The sequence below is a fragment of the Lutjanus erythropterus genome, chromosome 11 (assembly GCF_056507025.1).
Source record: "Lutjanus erythropterus isolate fLutEry1 chromosome 11, fLutEry1.hap2, whole genome shotgun sequence".
NCBI classification, from domain to species: Eukaryota; Metazoa; Chordata; class Actinopteri; order Lutjaniformes; family Lutjanidae; genus Lutjanus; species Lutjanus erythropterus.
Genome location: NC_139327.1, coordinates 17,451,695 through 17,468,181, shown reverse-complemented (window position 1 = coordinate 17,468,181; position 16,487 = coordinate 17,451,695). Strand labels below are relative to the sequence as shown.

Below are 16,487 nucleotides of genomic sequence, written 5' to 3'. Positions count from 1 at the left end.
TATGTTTTTAATGCCAAAATGAGTAACAGTTTAAAATGACTTTTGTTCAGTAAGACTTTATTATGATAAAAAAAGCTAAAGGTAGTGTTAGCTAACAGTAGCTGATGGTAATGCTTGCTAAAAGTAGCTAACGGTGGTGTTAGCTAACTGGTTAATCTGTATAGCTGCTCTTTTATTTCTTTTACACAATGGATAAACCTCTAACTCCTCTGTTTTGAAGCACCCATTGCTGCTTTCGCTCCACTTTGTATGTTTCAATGCTAAAAAGCCAATTTTTACAAAGTTTCTTATCTTGCAAAATGAGAAAAGTAGTGTTGGTTACTAGGTAATGGACATAAAATCTGATAAATGATGTTGAATTAAGTGTTTAGGATTTCCTAACCTGAGATAAGATAGGATAAATAAATAAAAGATAGGACTCTTATACAGTAGTTTGTTAGTATTGGCTTCTGTAATAACCGACTCTTTCAATTTTAATTTAAGACTTAGTTTCTGTAATGCAGCCCCTGATCATTATCATCTACAAACTATGACTTGGCTCTACCAGTAGAGGGCACTGTAAGTCTGTGACAGCTGTCTCTCCCTCTCTGCCCGCACAGATCTGTCTCCTACAGTCCATCACTCCATCCTGCATCATCAGTCGCCACCGAGTGGCAGCCAAGCGTACGACACCCTGAGCTTGGAGAGCTCTGACAGCATGGAGACCAGCGTCTCCACCGGCAACTCCGCCTGTACCCCAGAAAGGTGAGAGACTGGAAAATGAGCAATTGGCTCTGTTTCCATGGGAACACTCAAGTCTGCCCCGTCTCCCAGGAGAAGGGTCATTGTGCTTTGTTCCCGTGACAACATGTTTTGTTACATGTCTGCTCCCGGGACTGCTAGTACACGGGCTGTTGCCATGCCAACCTCTTCAAGTTTGCAGTATATCATGAAGTTAGGAGTTCAAAGACTCTCAGTTTACTGCTGCTCATGGAGAAACCTTTGTCTTCATCTCCAAATGCTTCCAGTGTTTGGTTTCCAGGCATGTCTGTTTACTTTTTTCATCCCGAGCCTTGTCGCAGCCGTGTCATCACACACTCTGTTTCCTCTGTGTGTTGTAGTGCCTGTGGGTTAGAGGCCCAGAGGATAGAGGAAATGGAGAAGATGCTGAAGGAGGCGCAGCAGGAGAAAGCCAGGCTCATTGAGAACCGAGTGAGTTGCAAAGTTAATGCTGCAGAGTTTTGTCATGACTGGACATGAGTTATCTTCAGTTATCCCATCACTGAACTAAGTTTTTTTTAAGGTTTTAACTAGAGTTTCAACAATTAGACAAATAATCAGTCAACAGTCAATTGATACAAAATTAATCAGCAACTATTTTGCTAATGAGTTAAAGGATCAGTGTTTAGGATTTAGTTGTGTCTAATGGTGGGCTTGCAGATTGCAAACACCTTGCCTCACCCTCCCCCTTCAAACTAGGAGAACCTAGCAGAACTTAGCAAAATCCAGAAGTCTGTATCTAGAGCCAGTGTTTGGTTTGTCCGTTCAGGGCTACTGTAGCAGAGGGCCTGTGTCCACTGTAGATATACACTAATGAAATCATACCTGGATGCATACATGAATATTATATTAAATTTCTGCCATATTCTGCCAATAAATCCCTGTAAATGTTATACGATGGACTTTTAAATATTTTAGTGATTTGATTAAAACAAAAATGCCCCAAAATTTGATAGTTCCAGCTTTTCAAATATTTTTAAGAGATTTGCTGCTTTTCTATGTCATGTATGATAGAAAATTTGATAGAAAGCTGAATGTCTTTGGGTTTTCGCCTGTTGATCTAATAGAAACAACAATTTTAACACGTTTATGGGTTGAGGGATATTATAACAGGTACTTCTCAATATTTTCTAGCATTTCATAAACAAAATGAGTTATTGATTGTTAAAGAGAATAATTCGCAGATTATTCAATAATTAAATAATCATTAGCTGCAGCCGTAGTTTCAGCATGTAAATCTGAAGTTATCACCTCACCTCTAGCAAAATGAACAAAACTGTGGTGTAGGGTAGTTACAACGGGCCCCAGTGGTAGCTACTCTGAAGGGCCCTACTGCACGCTAGTTAGTAGTTATGTAGAGCACACACACACACACCATTAGCCATACATATATTTTTGTGTAATTTGTTGGATTTTATCCCAATATGCCAATGTGGCTATTTACTAATTCTTAAAATTAAAAATCAGCCCTGACTTGTAGTTAAATACCAGAGTCAAACTCCAGTCTCACAGGGAAGAAGAACAGGAAGAAGTTTCATCCATCACAACCTTCCATCCTCTACAGCAGAAGTGCCCATTTCTTTCCCATGAAGGGTCAAAAATTAATCTGGATGGACGGCTGCAAGCCAAAAATAAATGTTGATGCTATGTAAAATTACATTGAATTAAAATGTATTATATTTCATAGAAAATGTACATTCTAAATCTTAAATAAAGTTTCAAAATAATTAAAACACTACTCTTGAATCTGTTTAACAGTAAAACAGTAACTCTATTCATTTGCAGACGTTATGGGAGCATGAATTTAAAAGGAAAGACACCTTTCTGACAGAAAATGCATGCAACATAGTACTTGAAATTAGGTTGAACAGCTCGTTTGTCCACCTTTGTGATAAAGAGTGGAAATTTGACTTAAGCTTGAAAAATTCAGCTTAACAAAAATATATCACTTGCAATATCAGTGGGAGATAAGTGGGATAAGACGTTTTATTTTAAAGTGACTGTAGAGTCTACAGAGACTTTGTCGCTCTATAGAGTTAAAACTGGAGGGCCAGGTGTTAATAGCTGAATAGCTGCTGTGGGACTATTGTGACCTGATTGCAAATAGACACTTCAAATCATCAAACTGATGTTCAGTGCAATACACTTTTATAAGTTGCACTGTACATTTCATCAGAAAAACCTCTTCACACATGTAATAAAAAAAACTATTTAATAACCCAATCTGATAGATTTTTTTAATTCATTTGAACTCTGTATTTTGTAAAACAATAACATGATATCATCATATCATCACCAGACATAAAACTTCGACTGAAAGTTGATGAGCAATAACTTTGAATTATCACAGTAGTCTCATGTTCCTCCTGTTCAACAGACAAAAACTCTCAAGCTGATCCCTCAGCTCAGGGTGTGGTGAAATAGAGCTTGTATGAAGTAGTTTGTTTACCTTTGTGTTATGTCTTCATGTTGAAACAAAGTCGACCTGTATGTAAGTGTCTGAAAGCTGCAAAGGATCATTTTACATCAGCAAAGCTTCCTCTTCTATATACAGACTTAAGGGATATATTTTACAAAACCCTGGATTGGGACTTGAATTCTCCTGTGCCTCCTCTGACACTCGTTCACTTTGTATTGCAATATTTGCCTAAAATTTACATATTGTCCCCGTCTTCCTTTTCCCCGACTGTTATTTTCTCCTCTCTTCTCTCCATCTGTTCCTCTGTCTCCTCTCCCGACGCTCCCAGGAGAGGGAGGTGCAGGCTCGGCGGCAGATGTTGGAGGAGGAGCGGAGGAGGCGAGAGGAGGCCGAGAGGAGGCTTCAGGATGAGACGGCCCACAGGCAGAGGCTGGTGGAGGAGGAGGTGAAGATGAGAGAGAAACACTTCTCCCAGGTCAGTGGAGCAGCAGGAGGAGATGGGCAGTGGGGGAGGGGAGGAAGGAGGCGATGGGAGACTTGGGGGCGAGGATGAGAGGCGAGACACTAAAGAGAGGCTGGGTATACGGGAAGATCAAAGATTGTCAGGGAAGGGGGAGAAAGGGGAGAGAATGAGAAGGAGGGTGGAGCGTGTGAGAGGAAGAACAGAGAGAAAAATGGATGGGGGGTGCTCAGAAAAATATAATGTACACATAATTAAAGCTTTAATCTTGACTGGGTGTATTTAATTACCAGTTGTCTGTGATATGAGTAAACAAATATCCTCAAATCATCAAATACACATGTAACTTATTTCCGCCTACTGTATTACCAGAACTTTCTTTGTTCTTGAGTCCAACTTAAAGCTGCTATCATCAATATTTTTCTGTTAATAATGCATCAAAAGTGGGCATTATCATTACTATCACCCAACTCTCAAAAGAGCTTTTTAGCATCTTTTAGCTCAGAGGTTCGCAAACCTTGAAGATAAGTCTCCATAGTCACTCAATGATCAAACTAGGATCACTATAAATTAAAATCAATCAAGATGAACTACCACATTTCTTTACAACTTCCACAAACTATCATTGAAGTAAAAATATTCTATTCCTCTGTTTGCTGGGGACCCCCTAAAACGCTCTTAATTACCCATGTTGGTCCTCGGACTACACTTTGAAAACCACTGTATTAGTTTGTTGATTTGCTTTTCAGCCTCAGCAGGCAGCTGTTTTCAACCTCCAGGGGTGAAAAATGACACGGAAGTGCTAAGAACCGCGGCCCCTTGAATGGCCACTTGACACTGTTCCAACAGTAAGTCAGTCCCCATAGACCCCCATATCAAAATGCCCAAGTTTATAGCAGAAATAAAAGTGTTCACAGACTGGTATGAAAAAAAAAAACATTTTCCTGTTCATGAAGACTGTACAGGGAATGGATTTTTACACAACCTACCTGTTTAAATTATATTAAAGGTTAATTTAATGCATAATTAAAGGTGTGCCCGCTTTGAATGACAGGTTGATGCTGTTACAGGTAGATGCTAGATATCAGCTTAATTTGACAACCTCAGCTGCACCCATGATCCACCTCTTCAATTATGGATCAGCTGAGAGTAGGGCTTTCATGACTATTCACAAAAAGTAATCAGAGATACGTTTTTTTCACCAAATAACAATGATCAGTTCTCATCAGAAAGGTGTCAAATGCAGCCAATAAAGCGTTAGCAAATGTAGGCAGGACCAACCTGGGGGTAGGTGAAAGAGCAGAGTCCTTGACTGGCTCTGAGAGGCCGTTTACAAATGAGCCAAAATCTGATTGGACTAAACCTCCATCAAACTCGTCTGAGCTGGAAATACTGTTTGACTGCAGTAAGGACACAACTGCTTTCTTGAAGGGACAGAGGTTGTGTTTCCTTCTCTAAATACCTTCAAATATCACAGTTTAACAAGTTTAACCACAGAAGCATGGTTAGTCTACAATGATGCACAATGTCTAGTAGTGGTTTTAATAGTGAGCTAGTCAGCTATTCTGTGAAACGCCTTGCCGGGAAGTAATGGAATCTGGCGCTGCCAAGATGGTGACAGCCAGAGCCAACTTACGCTGAACTTCACAATGTCTTTTCAAAAAACTGTAGGTGACGTCATGGACACGTCCATATCTTATATGCAGTCTATGTAAACTATCTCCTCTGCACCAAACAGCAGACAGACACAGTTAGTGACAATCTGAAAATAGTGGAGCATTTAACAGCTAAAGAGATAAATATTTCCTGCAGGAGTTGGTGGAGACCAAAAAAAAAGCTAAAAGTTAAGTGATTATTGGACTTAGATTCACCAGGGGGACAGATGCACAACTCCAAATGACTGTTAATTTTAGTCTGTATCAAGAATTTAAAATACACAAATTTTTGCTAACAGGTTAGACATATCAGCCTAATATGTCAGTGTTGTGTTTACAACTTGTCTCCATGGCCTGCAAGTGGCCAAAAATCTGTTTTATTAGTCATAGGTCAAAAGGTCAGCTTCACAAATAGATGAGAAAAACTGGTCAGCCCAGCAGTGACAGCAGTAGAAAAAATAAGACAAAGATAAAAAGAAAATAAAAATCTTAAATAATTGGAATGAGATAGATTATAGAAACTATATAAATATGAAAATCAGGATTTGTGCATGAAAGTGAGAAGTACATACAGAAGTATTGAGGAAGTATCATACAATGTGAATATGTATAAATATATATGTGTATATAAATATAGTATACACATATTAATAAAGTGAACGTGAGGATTTGTATGTAAAAGTGACATGTGCATACAGAACTTTTGAAGCATCACTATTTCTTTAGACAGTTCACTTTTACTTTTCGCTTTTTAATTAGGACTGAAGACTTGACTCGAAGTTGACTGCTCAGAGTTTGAGACCAACAACCTTTTACTTGTTAAAATCCAACAACATTAAAAAATAAATCAAACAGTGTCAGGCAGGCCTTACATAGCCTCACACTTTGAATATTTAAATAGTAATTTTATTTATTGAAAGGATTCCATGTAGAAAACACAAAAAAAGAGCTTTGAAAGAAAATGTTTATATTTGATGTAATTTTAATGGATGGCGTTCAGAGATCTGACTCATTTGCTTCCTGACTGGTAATTTGCTTCTGAAGACTAAGGACTTCACTTAAACTTGCCCTGGAAGACTTAAAACAGCTCTGCTATTTACTCATATCTTGGTTAGCAGCATCAAAACACCATGAAACACTTTCTTCACAGGCCCGTCCGATGACTCGCTATCTGCCAAACCGTAAGGAGGAGTTTGACCTGCGTGCCCACGTGGAGTCATCCGGCCACAGCATAGACACCTGCCCCTTCGTCATCCTCACAGAGAAGATGTGCAAGGGGCACCTGGTGAAGATGGGGGGCAAGATCAAATCCTGGAAGAAACGCTGGTTCGTTTTTGACCGTCTCAAGAGAAACTTCTCCTACTACGTGGGTAAGGACACAGTCACATTTCATTGATGGTATGAGGGTTTGTTTAATTAGTGTGACTAATTTGTTAGTTGAGCTCTCTTCATTCTGCAAGTCTCATTAATATCAAGACTTATTTTGCAAGAGAAACCTGAAGATAAATCACATATTCAAGATCAGTCAGTCCCACAAAACCATCATCATACACTCAGACACAAGTTAAAAGTTGCATTATAGCTCAAGCTGGAAACAAGTCTTACCCAGTTCAGACTTGGTACAGAGATCTTTTAAAGTGAAGCTATCCTGTGATCCAAGATCATTATAGTTAACTAAAAAGCTAAAAACTTAAAGAAGGTGTGGAAAAGCATCTTAGTTAATGGAAATAAAAATAACTAACTACTTAACTAATTTAAAAAATTAGGGGAAAAGTAACATTTTTAAACAATAAAAACTAAACTGAAACAAGCAAAAACACTCTGGAAACTAACTGAAACAAAACTGAATTGAAAACAGAATCCTAATGAAAAATACCAAACTCTGCTATGATCTGGTGCCCCAGTTGTCTCCTTTGAACTCAGCTATCCTCTTTACATGCTGATTTAACTGATGTATCATTACAGAAACACACACTGAGGTGAGCACCTGGTGAGCTCCATATTTCTTAGTTCAAATACTAAGAGAGATGAAGAGGCCCAGAGCTCGCTCAGTTTCATGTGCAGTAAGTCTAGGGGGCCTTAAACTGCTCTTGAAGATGAAGAAATTTCATTCATTTTTTAAATATCAATTTTATCATCAATCCTGGTATAAACTTTATAACCAACAAATGCAGAAGATACAGACATCACAGTGAAATCTAAATATTGATACTGTGACCATTAATATCATGTCACTCTGAATGAGGCAGTCCCATCAGTAGGCGTAAGCAAATAAGTTGTTTTATAAAAAGGGTTCTTAATTTATTTCCTTATTCAAACCCAGATAAAGCATCAGTTACTGGCTCACGATTCACTACGTATGTGGCACTACAGTTAATGAACTGCTTGTTTTTGTAAGTTGTGCCTGTCTTATACTCTGAGAAACCTGTCATCTGCACTATGTTCATGCAATTAGATGTGGCAGACACACATACTATTTTTATGCACATGGATCTTTTTTAAACTATTCCCTCTCACTGTTAGGTAGCAGATAACCTTGTTTCTGGCAGTAGGGATGCACCTGTAGGATATTTTGGGAGGTTTGAATAGTTAAATACCAAGGGGCCGGACATCTGAATTAGGAATTCAAATATGTAAAACAATGCACCGATGCACCTTTTAATTTTTTTCTCCACTTGATTAGTTTTCACAACAGGAAAAACTTTTTAATAGTTATTGTTGTTATAGCATGTTATATGCTGAGACTGTCTATCTAATCACCAATCACAGGTTGGTAAGATACAATAATCGATAAGAACAATTAACTATCTTTCTCCAGAATCACTTACTGCACCTTTAAAGAGCAGTTTAAATAAAGAAGTCCCCTCACTCCAATATAACAATAATTCTACTCATAATAATCTTAATATTTTATACTCATTCATTATGGTAATATGTCTGTAATCATCAATACTGCATACGTCATGGTTTTAAACAATAAGCAAAGAACACCTTCATGAAAATAATTTCCCGTACAGCCACTGTGCAGACTTGTATTATTTATGGAAGTGAGCAGGTTTATGATGTCATCAATATATAATTGATAAAACTCTGTGGGCAGGCCATCCAGACCAGAGCTTTTACTGACATTAAGCTCTCTGATAGCCTGTATTGCCTCATCCTTTTTTTTTTTTTTTTTTTTTTTTTTTTTAATTTCTCCAATAATAAGTGAAGTAAAATTTGATGGGCTGTGTGGAGGGATACTTGGTCAAAAGTTGTTCACTCTTAGGGTATCAATTTTAATTTTCTTACATGGTTATGAAACATAAATATCTAATAATTTCATATTTTCACAGAAAACAACTTCATCATCTGTGTGTTTTTATGAATTATGAATTATATGAACTTGCTTTGATTTTTTTTGTCAAGATTTAATAGTACGAGAAAGGTTTCCTATTTTATTTGTGATTGTTAATATATATTATATAATAGTTAATAATTAAGGGTGTCTGTGTGTCCCTCCACCCTCCTCCCTCTCTCATGCCTCAAAGTCACAGCCTCTGTTAAATCTACTCATTGTCCTCTGCACCAGCAGGACTTCACAGGATGAAGGACTAATATCAGTCACTCATTTTGACTTTTTTGGCTTCTTTCTAAAGGATCCTGTCGTGTTCAAGTTCTGCTTGGCTTTTCCGATTCAAGTCTCTTCAAGGCTCCAGGGGCTTCAGATTAAAGCGATCAAACCAATCTGCTCACACAAGAATCCACTCATATGTGCAATTCATAAACTCAGAACTTTATGTCCAAAGTTCCTGTGCACCATCAGGCCCAGACCTGATTTATTCAGTTCAGCCGACAGCGGTGCTGAGACTCTTCTGAAGAATGCACACTTTGCTCCCTTTATGGTGTTTTTCAATAAAACCCGACTTGTGTCCCGACCAGCGTTTGTTCATCTGGAACCAAACACTAATTAAAGCTGCACTAAGTGGAATTTTCCGCCTTGTTCTTGTGTGTTAAAGCCAGAGTCAGTTTTTAATCCACGTCTGTCAGACTGTCCCCTGAATTTGAAACGGGAAGAGTTAGTTTTCTGAATAATTCACAAGCGTGTTTTTCAGACATTATTTTACAATCAAGTTCAAAATAGAATCCAGGGATATTTTCATTACTGTCGCCCCTCTTCTTCTCTTTGCTCCTCTCCCTCTTTCCACTCACTTGCCTAGCCTTTTCACCCCCTTACTCCTGACGAAGATGATGGTGATGATGGTGATGAAATAAGATGCAATACTTTCTCTAGATGTGTTTTTCTTGGGGAGGAGGCTAGCTCCTGGCTTGTTCGTGACTAATAAAACGAAACTCACATTTCAAAAACATTTATCTCATTACTAAGCAGATTTGACTTATGGAAAAAGGAAAAGCAAGACAAAGTGTCAGACGTATTTCAAAAGATTGCCTTTAATTGTTGCTGGATGTTTGTTTTTTATGGTCGGGCACTCCACTCTGCATGAAAGAAACTAAAAGACCAGTGTTTATTTGAACAAGAGTGGAGTCCAAAAACTCTTAATGCTCATTTTCTTCAAACAGAATTGATCTTGATCACACTTAAATGCTTTAATTTCAGCCCCAAACTAGAGAATCAGTCCAACGAGTGCATCCGATGAGCTTCATCCGCAGGTTGCTGCAGCATGGAGTGAGTTTAAAATGCTCGAAGATATTCTGTAAATAGAAAAAAAAGAGTAATCCAAAGGACTGGACAGAAGGTCTGACCTGCTTGGAGGGAAACGTTGAAATGAAAGATCAAATCGGATATACGTACAAAAGAGAGGCACTTCTTTTTAAGATTTACAAAAAGATTCAAGAAGTGAACCTCGCCGGCAGGGAAAAGGCTAAAAAACCACAGAGACAATCCAGACTGAAGAAAACAAGTCAAATTAATAGGATGGTAAAGACTTCAGGCATAGCTTGAAATAGCACTAGCACTTCTTAATTAACTTTTACTCTGATACAGAGCTCCTCATATCTATTCATGGGTTATGTGTTGCTGGGAAAAAGAGTTAACACCTTTTCTCCTTGTTTTTGTGTCTGGTTTTCTTCATCTGTTCCTCTACAACAGCTGCTTTTATGGCAGGACTGACAAGATTAAGAAAAATAACAATTATAAAAAGACACTGGTTTTCTCTTTAAAGTAATCTAATTAAGCTACAACAAACAATTTGTATGCATTCAAATATATCTGCTCTTGAAGTATTGAATTGCTCCGGCCCATGGGCAAATTTAGACTTATTGAGCTGTTTTGATTCATTAAGTCGTCACTAAAAGACGAGGCGGAGGAAAGATGTTTGGCTTAAGATGGTGAATCACACATTTTCATTAGAAAAGAAAATGAGTCATTGATGGTTTTAAAGTGATGCCAGTAAAATTAATCTCATTTTGTCTGTGTAGTTTGTACATAAATCAATCTTAACCTCGAATAAGTTACCCTTAGGTCTACAACTAAATGGTCATCAGTTTTTAGAGAAAGGTGACCAGATTTCTGAAATTAAAACTGGGGACATTTTCCAGCTTTGTGGTCCATATATATATATATTATTAATATATCCAGCGTTATTATCTATGAAATAAAAAGGCAGACAAAATTAAATTTAAAAAAATGTTTGGAATAATAAATTGGCAGGCTCTGTAATCATATATTTACTTTTCCTTCTCTATCTCACTCTTCTTCAAATCCAGTCCTCTTAAACACACTACAAACAGAGACATTTCTGAGGACAGCTCCAGCTGGGGGCGAGCCACAAAAAAGGGGCGCTGTCCCCAGAAAACGGGGCTGTCTGGTCATGTTGTCCTAGAGCCCAAAGTGACCTCTTCAAATAGCTTCTTTTGTCCAACCAACAGTCCAAAACCCAAAGACTTTTTATTTACTGTAATAAATGATGCAGAAAAGCAGCAAAATCTCCCCTGGAACCAGCAAATATTTGACATTTTTTGCTTGAAAAATGATTGAAATGATTGATTTATCAACTACCAATATACCATAGTTGACAACTAATTCTATTTTGATCGCCTGCTTTACACTAAACATTGCAGCCCTGATCCTTAATCCATCAGGATTTCCGCTGCTGGGACTCACAGGTGTACTGTAGGATCCCATCCATGTCATTACACAACATTTTATCTGTCAGGCATTGGTTTGCATTTGCTGTGTGCATTTTCAAGTTTTTCCAGCAACTCACAGCTGTGGGAAATTACATATGTAAACACGTAAACTCAAACTGATTATCTCACTTCTTCACAACAAAAATTATGTTTCATGATAGAATTATACACAAGGGCAACAAATTAAAGGGAAAAAAACAACAAAATGTGTCACCTGTCTAAGCTAATATCTGACTTTGTTTATTTTTTTACTTAAATGTGAACAGTTTAGTCAGGTAACAATTTAAATTAGACTAATGCAATTACAGATTTAAGTAGTTTTAAGCTCTGTATTTAAAATCCAAGCATTTTTTAAACATTACATTAAATTGTTTTTTCATGGATTTCCTGCACCTGTACGAACCCTGTGGAACATTTATTTATTTGTAAGTGAATAATTTAAGGGAATAAAGAAATGTGCGTCTTGTTTTGTTTTTCAAATGATTGATGATGATGATATATTTGCTTTTACTTCAAGGTAAAATGAAGTTGTCAATCAAAATACTGTATATGGCCACATGTTTTGAGACAGAATATTATAAAATGAAATATTATTTGTGATCATCTACCTATTTTACTTCTCTCCAGGTGTGACTCTTGATTCAAGAATAATAAGAAACATGTTTAAAAAAGAGACAGTCTGTTTTAATTTGACTGAAAACAAACATGAAACATTTCCCCACATGCATCGCTGGCTGATTTTGCTGCTGTCTCCTGCCCGGGCTGACAGAGGTCTTGCATCAGTACAAGACATAATGTAATGTATCTTAATATGTTTTTTTTTCTGTTTCTCCTCTCAGACAAACATGAGACCAAGCTGAAAGGGCTCATTTACTTTCAGGCGATTGAAGAGGTTTATTACGATCACCTGCGCAGTGCCACCAAGGTAACCGATAACGCTCTATTTTTTTTCACTATGTCTACTTTTCACTTACAGTTCAGAACTTCATCCATGTTTCATTCATTTAATAATGTTCTGCATGTTTAAAGATGCCAATTTACAACAAGACCAACTTTAGAAGTTATAAATTGTTAATATATTAATTAGGTTGTAAACATTTTATAAATCATCAATAAGCTGTTACAACACATAAGATAAAGAGAGTAAGCGTTACCTGTTGCTTGCCAAATAGTGAGCCCGCATTTATTTGAACTGTTAAACCTCAGATCCCATTCCCAACTGAGCTTACTGTCTTCTCCATCAGCAGCATTTATACATGGCAGCTTCATCATCTGTTTCTTAATAAGTTACTAACATTTAACCACCATCAGTATGTCTTAACAGTCAGAATGTTTCATTTGGTATTAAATTAACAGATCAAATGACCAAATTCATGCACTAATTCGTTGGCAATATTGTTTACCTTAAAAGTTATAAATTAAGCCATTAGTAAATGGTTGTGCATTTTACATTTTAAAATAAGGCTCCCTTTTCCCCGTTATAAATATAAATAACTCATTAGTAAGATTAATTATTAGTGAGCCCACATCAATCTATTAAAACTGTTATAACTTGATTGCAGTTGTTTAAATGTAAATTATCAAGTGTTTACAGCGTAATTAATAAACTAATTATCAACCATTTACAAATTATTTATAAGGGTAGTTTTATTGTAAAGTGGTACCTTTTCAAATTTATCAAACCTAAAATCTGAAGGGTTTAATTCCTAAATGGCTCTTATTCATATTGGAAAGAATGTGATTGGTGTGCTCAAAATATGGATTCTGTATTTTTTTTAAACATAATTTACAGGTAAAGATCTTTAAAAAGTCCCCATAATAAACTTAATGTTAACAACATGTATAATTTTGTATTAAATTGGTAGTAATACTCATTTTAGAATAAAGCAACATTTCCAGATTCAGTCATAATTTATGTTAACTGTGAGCTGTTAATTGCTGTTTGTGAGCAGCAAGTAAACACTTGAAACTAGAGCTACAATAATCGATTGATTATCAGTCGATTATTAAATTAATTGCCAACCAAGACAAAGACAAAATTTTCTGACAGTCTGTGCACCAAACAATGAATTGATTAATCAAGAAAATTACTGTCAGATTCATTGACAATGAAAATAATCTTTAGTTGAAGTCTTACATGAGATATAATTAAAATGCCCTGCTGCCAAATTTGGATGTCTGTGTTACAGAAAAATGGGAAATGTTTTCAGCTGGGAGTTAATTTTCAGAGACATGAAAAGATTGTTTTTTTCTTCTTCTTGATTTTAAACTCTATTTTGTTGTTTTGACAAAACGTCTCTGAGGAGAAAGATGCAACAGGTGCAGTTTTCTTTGGTCTAAAAATTCTTCCCCCTCTCCCTCTGTGATCCTCCAGAGCCCCAACCCATCTTTGACCTTCTGTGTGAAAACACACGACCGACTCTACTACATGGTGGCCCCGTCCCCAGAGGCCATGCGGATCTGGATGGATGTCATAGTAACGGGTGCCGAGGGCTACACGCAGTTCATGAGCTGAGGGACCACTGGGTGACAGATTTTTGGAGGACTGAGGGAACACTAACCCAGAGACGCCTACGAGCCAACCTGAGCTGCTCCCTGCCGAGGCTGGAGCTGGAGCTGAAATTGACAACACACACACGGCCTGATGGTGTGTGTGTGAAACGGACGGACAGTTTCTGAAGAAAGCCTGATGCCTTTGAGCAAATGAGGGCTGTATCATGACAGAGTTGTATTTATCTTCCAGCCGCCGTGAGAAGGAAAATAGTTTGAGCAACCTGCCAACGGATGAAGGGAGCTTTCTCTTAGATCAATCACATTCTGTTACCAAAATATTAATAATTGCAGTAAAATTTTTGAGGTTTCAGGAGGAACAACTTACTTCATATAAGCTCAAACTGTTCCTACCTGTGAAGCCATCCTGTGCATGCAGTGTTACCACTCTAACTAATGCCTTTTTTTTCCTCCTTTTTGATACGTTTCTACTTTTTCCTTTGAGTTTGTTAACTTTGCTCAGATGAAAAATAATCTCTTAATACTTCAAAATGCTAAAAAAGGTGAACAAAGTTCAGAAGCAAATGTTCTAAAATATTTTAAGAGTCATATCTTACTTATTAAATGAAAAATTACTTGGCGCCAAATACTTTTATGTACTTTGTCAGATTTTTACAATACATATGTTAATATTGCTTTATATATTGTTCCAAGGGCTTTTCATATAGACAAATAACACAGCATTTATGTGTTTGTATTTTACATAAATATGTCAAAGAAAACCTATTTGCATTTTAACAAAATTCATGAATTATAGCCCTATAATGATATTGTAAAACTACCATGTACATCTAATAAATAAATAAATATATATGGAGCATCTGTTGGTTTGTTTTCCTGATAAATTACTTTGTTGCTGACAAATTGGCTAAACTGGGGATGTTCACTTACAAACCAGTTCTTTGTTCTTTAATTAGTGTTTCTCACAAGCAAGTTGTTAATTACCAGCTCTCTTTAAATAATCTCACTTGCCTTAATGAGCTCCTAGCATTCCCATTTAAATGAGAGCACACAATAGGTGTTGCCTTTAATAAGACACTTCTGTATTTACATAAAAAGAGTCAGGTGGTTTGATTAGTTAATTGGCTCGTTAAGTCTTGTTATTATCTACAGGAGTTGCTCCAGAATTATTGAAATCATAACCTCATATACTGCATGTGTTTCTGGCACAGTGTAATTAATTATATGGCTCGCCCTGCACCAGTTAGGCCACATGAAAATAAAAACACATGAAGTGAAATTACATGCAACTTAACATGCATGATTCAACATCAAGAAATTTTAAATCAAGTACAAGAAGGAAAAAAAAAACATCTCATGGAGAAGATGTCTCACAAGTTGTCCTCATAAACAAGTTCTTGCGCAGTGTGTCTCTTTTTGTGCTCCTGGTTCAAATTGGTGAAAGAGAGATAGATGCTGCTGAAAGTAACACAGGGATTTAGTGTAACCAACTTATCTTTTTTCCATTAAATTAACATAAATATACAAGTTTTATTTATTCAAGGTAATAAAAGGAAAAGTATCTAGTATTTATTGCGTTCAAATGAGGTCATGTTTACGAGATGAGTCTATTTGAACTGGAACTTGTCTGTTAGTTCACGGCGTTCTGAACACAACTTTCATGTCATAATTACGAGTTATGAGTCCATTTAAATGCATCATGTTCAGACCTGTCAGAGCTTATAAACATGAGCTCTTCTAGCTTGAAGTCTGTTGACATGATGTGTTTATAAATGCTCAGAGTTCAATCAACTCATTAAATCAAGTTTCTAAAAATAAGCATATTAGCAAATTTCCCAGCACTCATCATTTTAGAGTTGAAACTCTCCTGAGACTCTTCTTTTTATATAGTTTAAAGAAAACATATATGATAAAAAACTTGCTGTGTGTCTAATAAATTTTAAAACCATGGTTGTTTGTGTTCATAATAACGAATACATTGTGAACCATAAAGATGGTTGGTATTGAATTCAGTCCCTACCTCCTACAAAATAAACAGTTTGTTTTAACATTAAAAAGTTAGTGTCCGAGGAAAGTTAAAGTTGACTGGATTTGAAAAGACCAGTTTAGGTAATTTTGCAATGATTCAAAACAAACAAACTTTTAAATGAAGTTGATATTAATTCAGTTGTACTTGAGAAAACATAAAATCCTGAACATGTCCGATAAGCTTAAGATTTGAAGTTGAACCAACAACTCTTCAGTCACACTGAGGAAGAGGGGTCTCAGCAGGGTTTTAACTCTCAAACAGTGCATGCTGGGAAGTCTGCTAATACGCTGATCATGTTTCTGTAAAAGCTTAATTTAATGAGCGGATTGAACTCTGTACAGTACATTCACTCAACTTATCGTTCCAAATGAAATTACTTCAAGTTAGAATAACTCATGTGTATGAGTTCTAAAGTGTTCTGAAAATAAATACTAATTTAATTAAACTGAATAAATAAAACTTGCCGGTGCAGCTGTAAGTTTGTGGTGTGAAATGAAGTGACTCTTCAAACTGAGAGAAAGTAAA

At 36.6% G+C, this 16,487-nt stretch overlaps 1 protein-coding gene across 1 annotated transcript in view; it reads left to right on the top strand.

Moving 5' to 3' along the window:
- The window catches only part of phldb1a (pleckstrin homology-like domain, family B, member 1a), a 39,369-nt gene extending 24,575 nt beyond the window's left edge, over positions 1-14,794 (top strand). Inside the window, exons 20-25 of the mRNA XM_084731051.1 lie at positions 600-744; positions 1,101-1,191; positions 3,507-3,653; positions 6,444-6,663; positions 12,262-12,347; positions 13,797-14,794. Of these exons, the coding sequence (XP_084587177.1) occupies positions 600-744; positions 1,101-1,191; positions 3,507-3,653; positions 6,444-6,663; positions 12,262-12,347; positions 13,797-13,937 (830 nt within the window). The 3' untranslated portion in view covers positions 13,938-14,794. The remainder of the gene's footprint in view (positions 1-599; positions 745-1,100; positions 1,192-3,506; positions 3,654-6,443; positions 6,664-12,261; positions 12,348-13,796) is intronic.
- Positions 14,795-16,487: the final 1,693 nt, after the last annotated feature.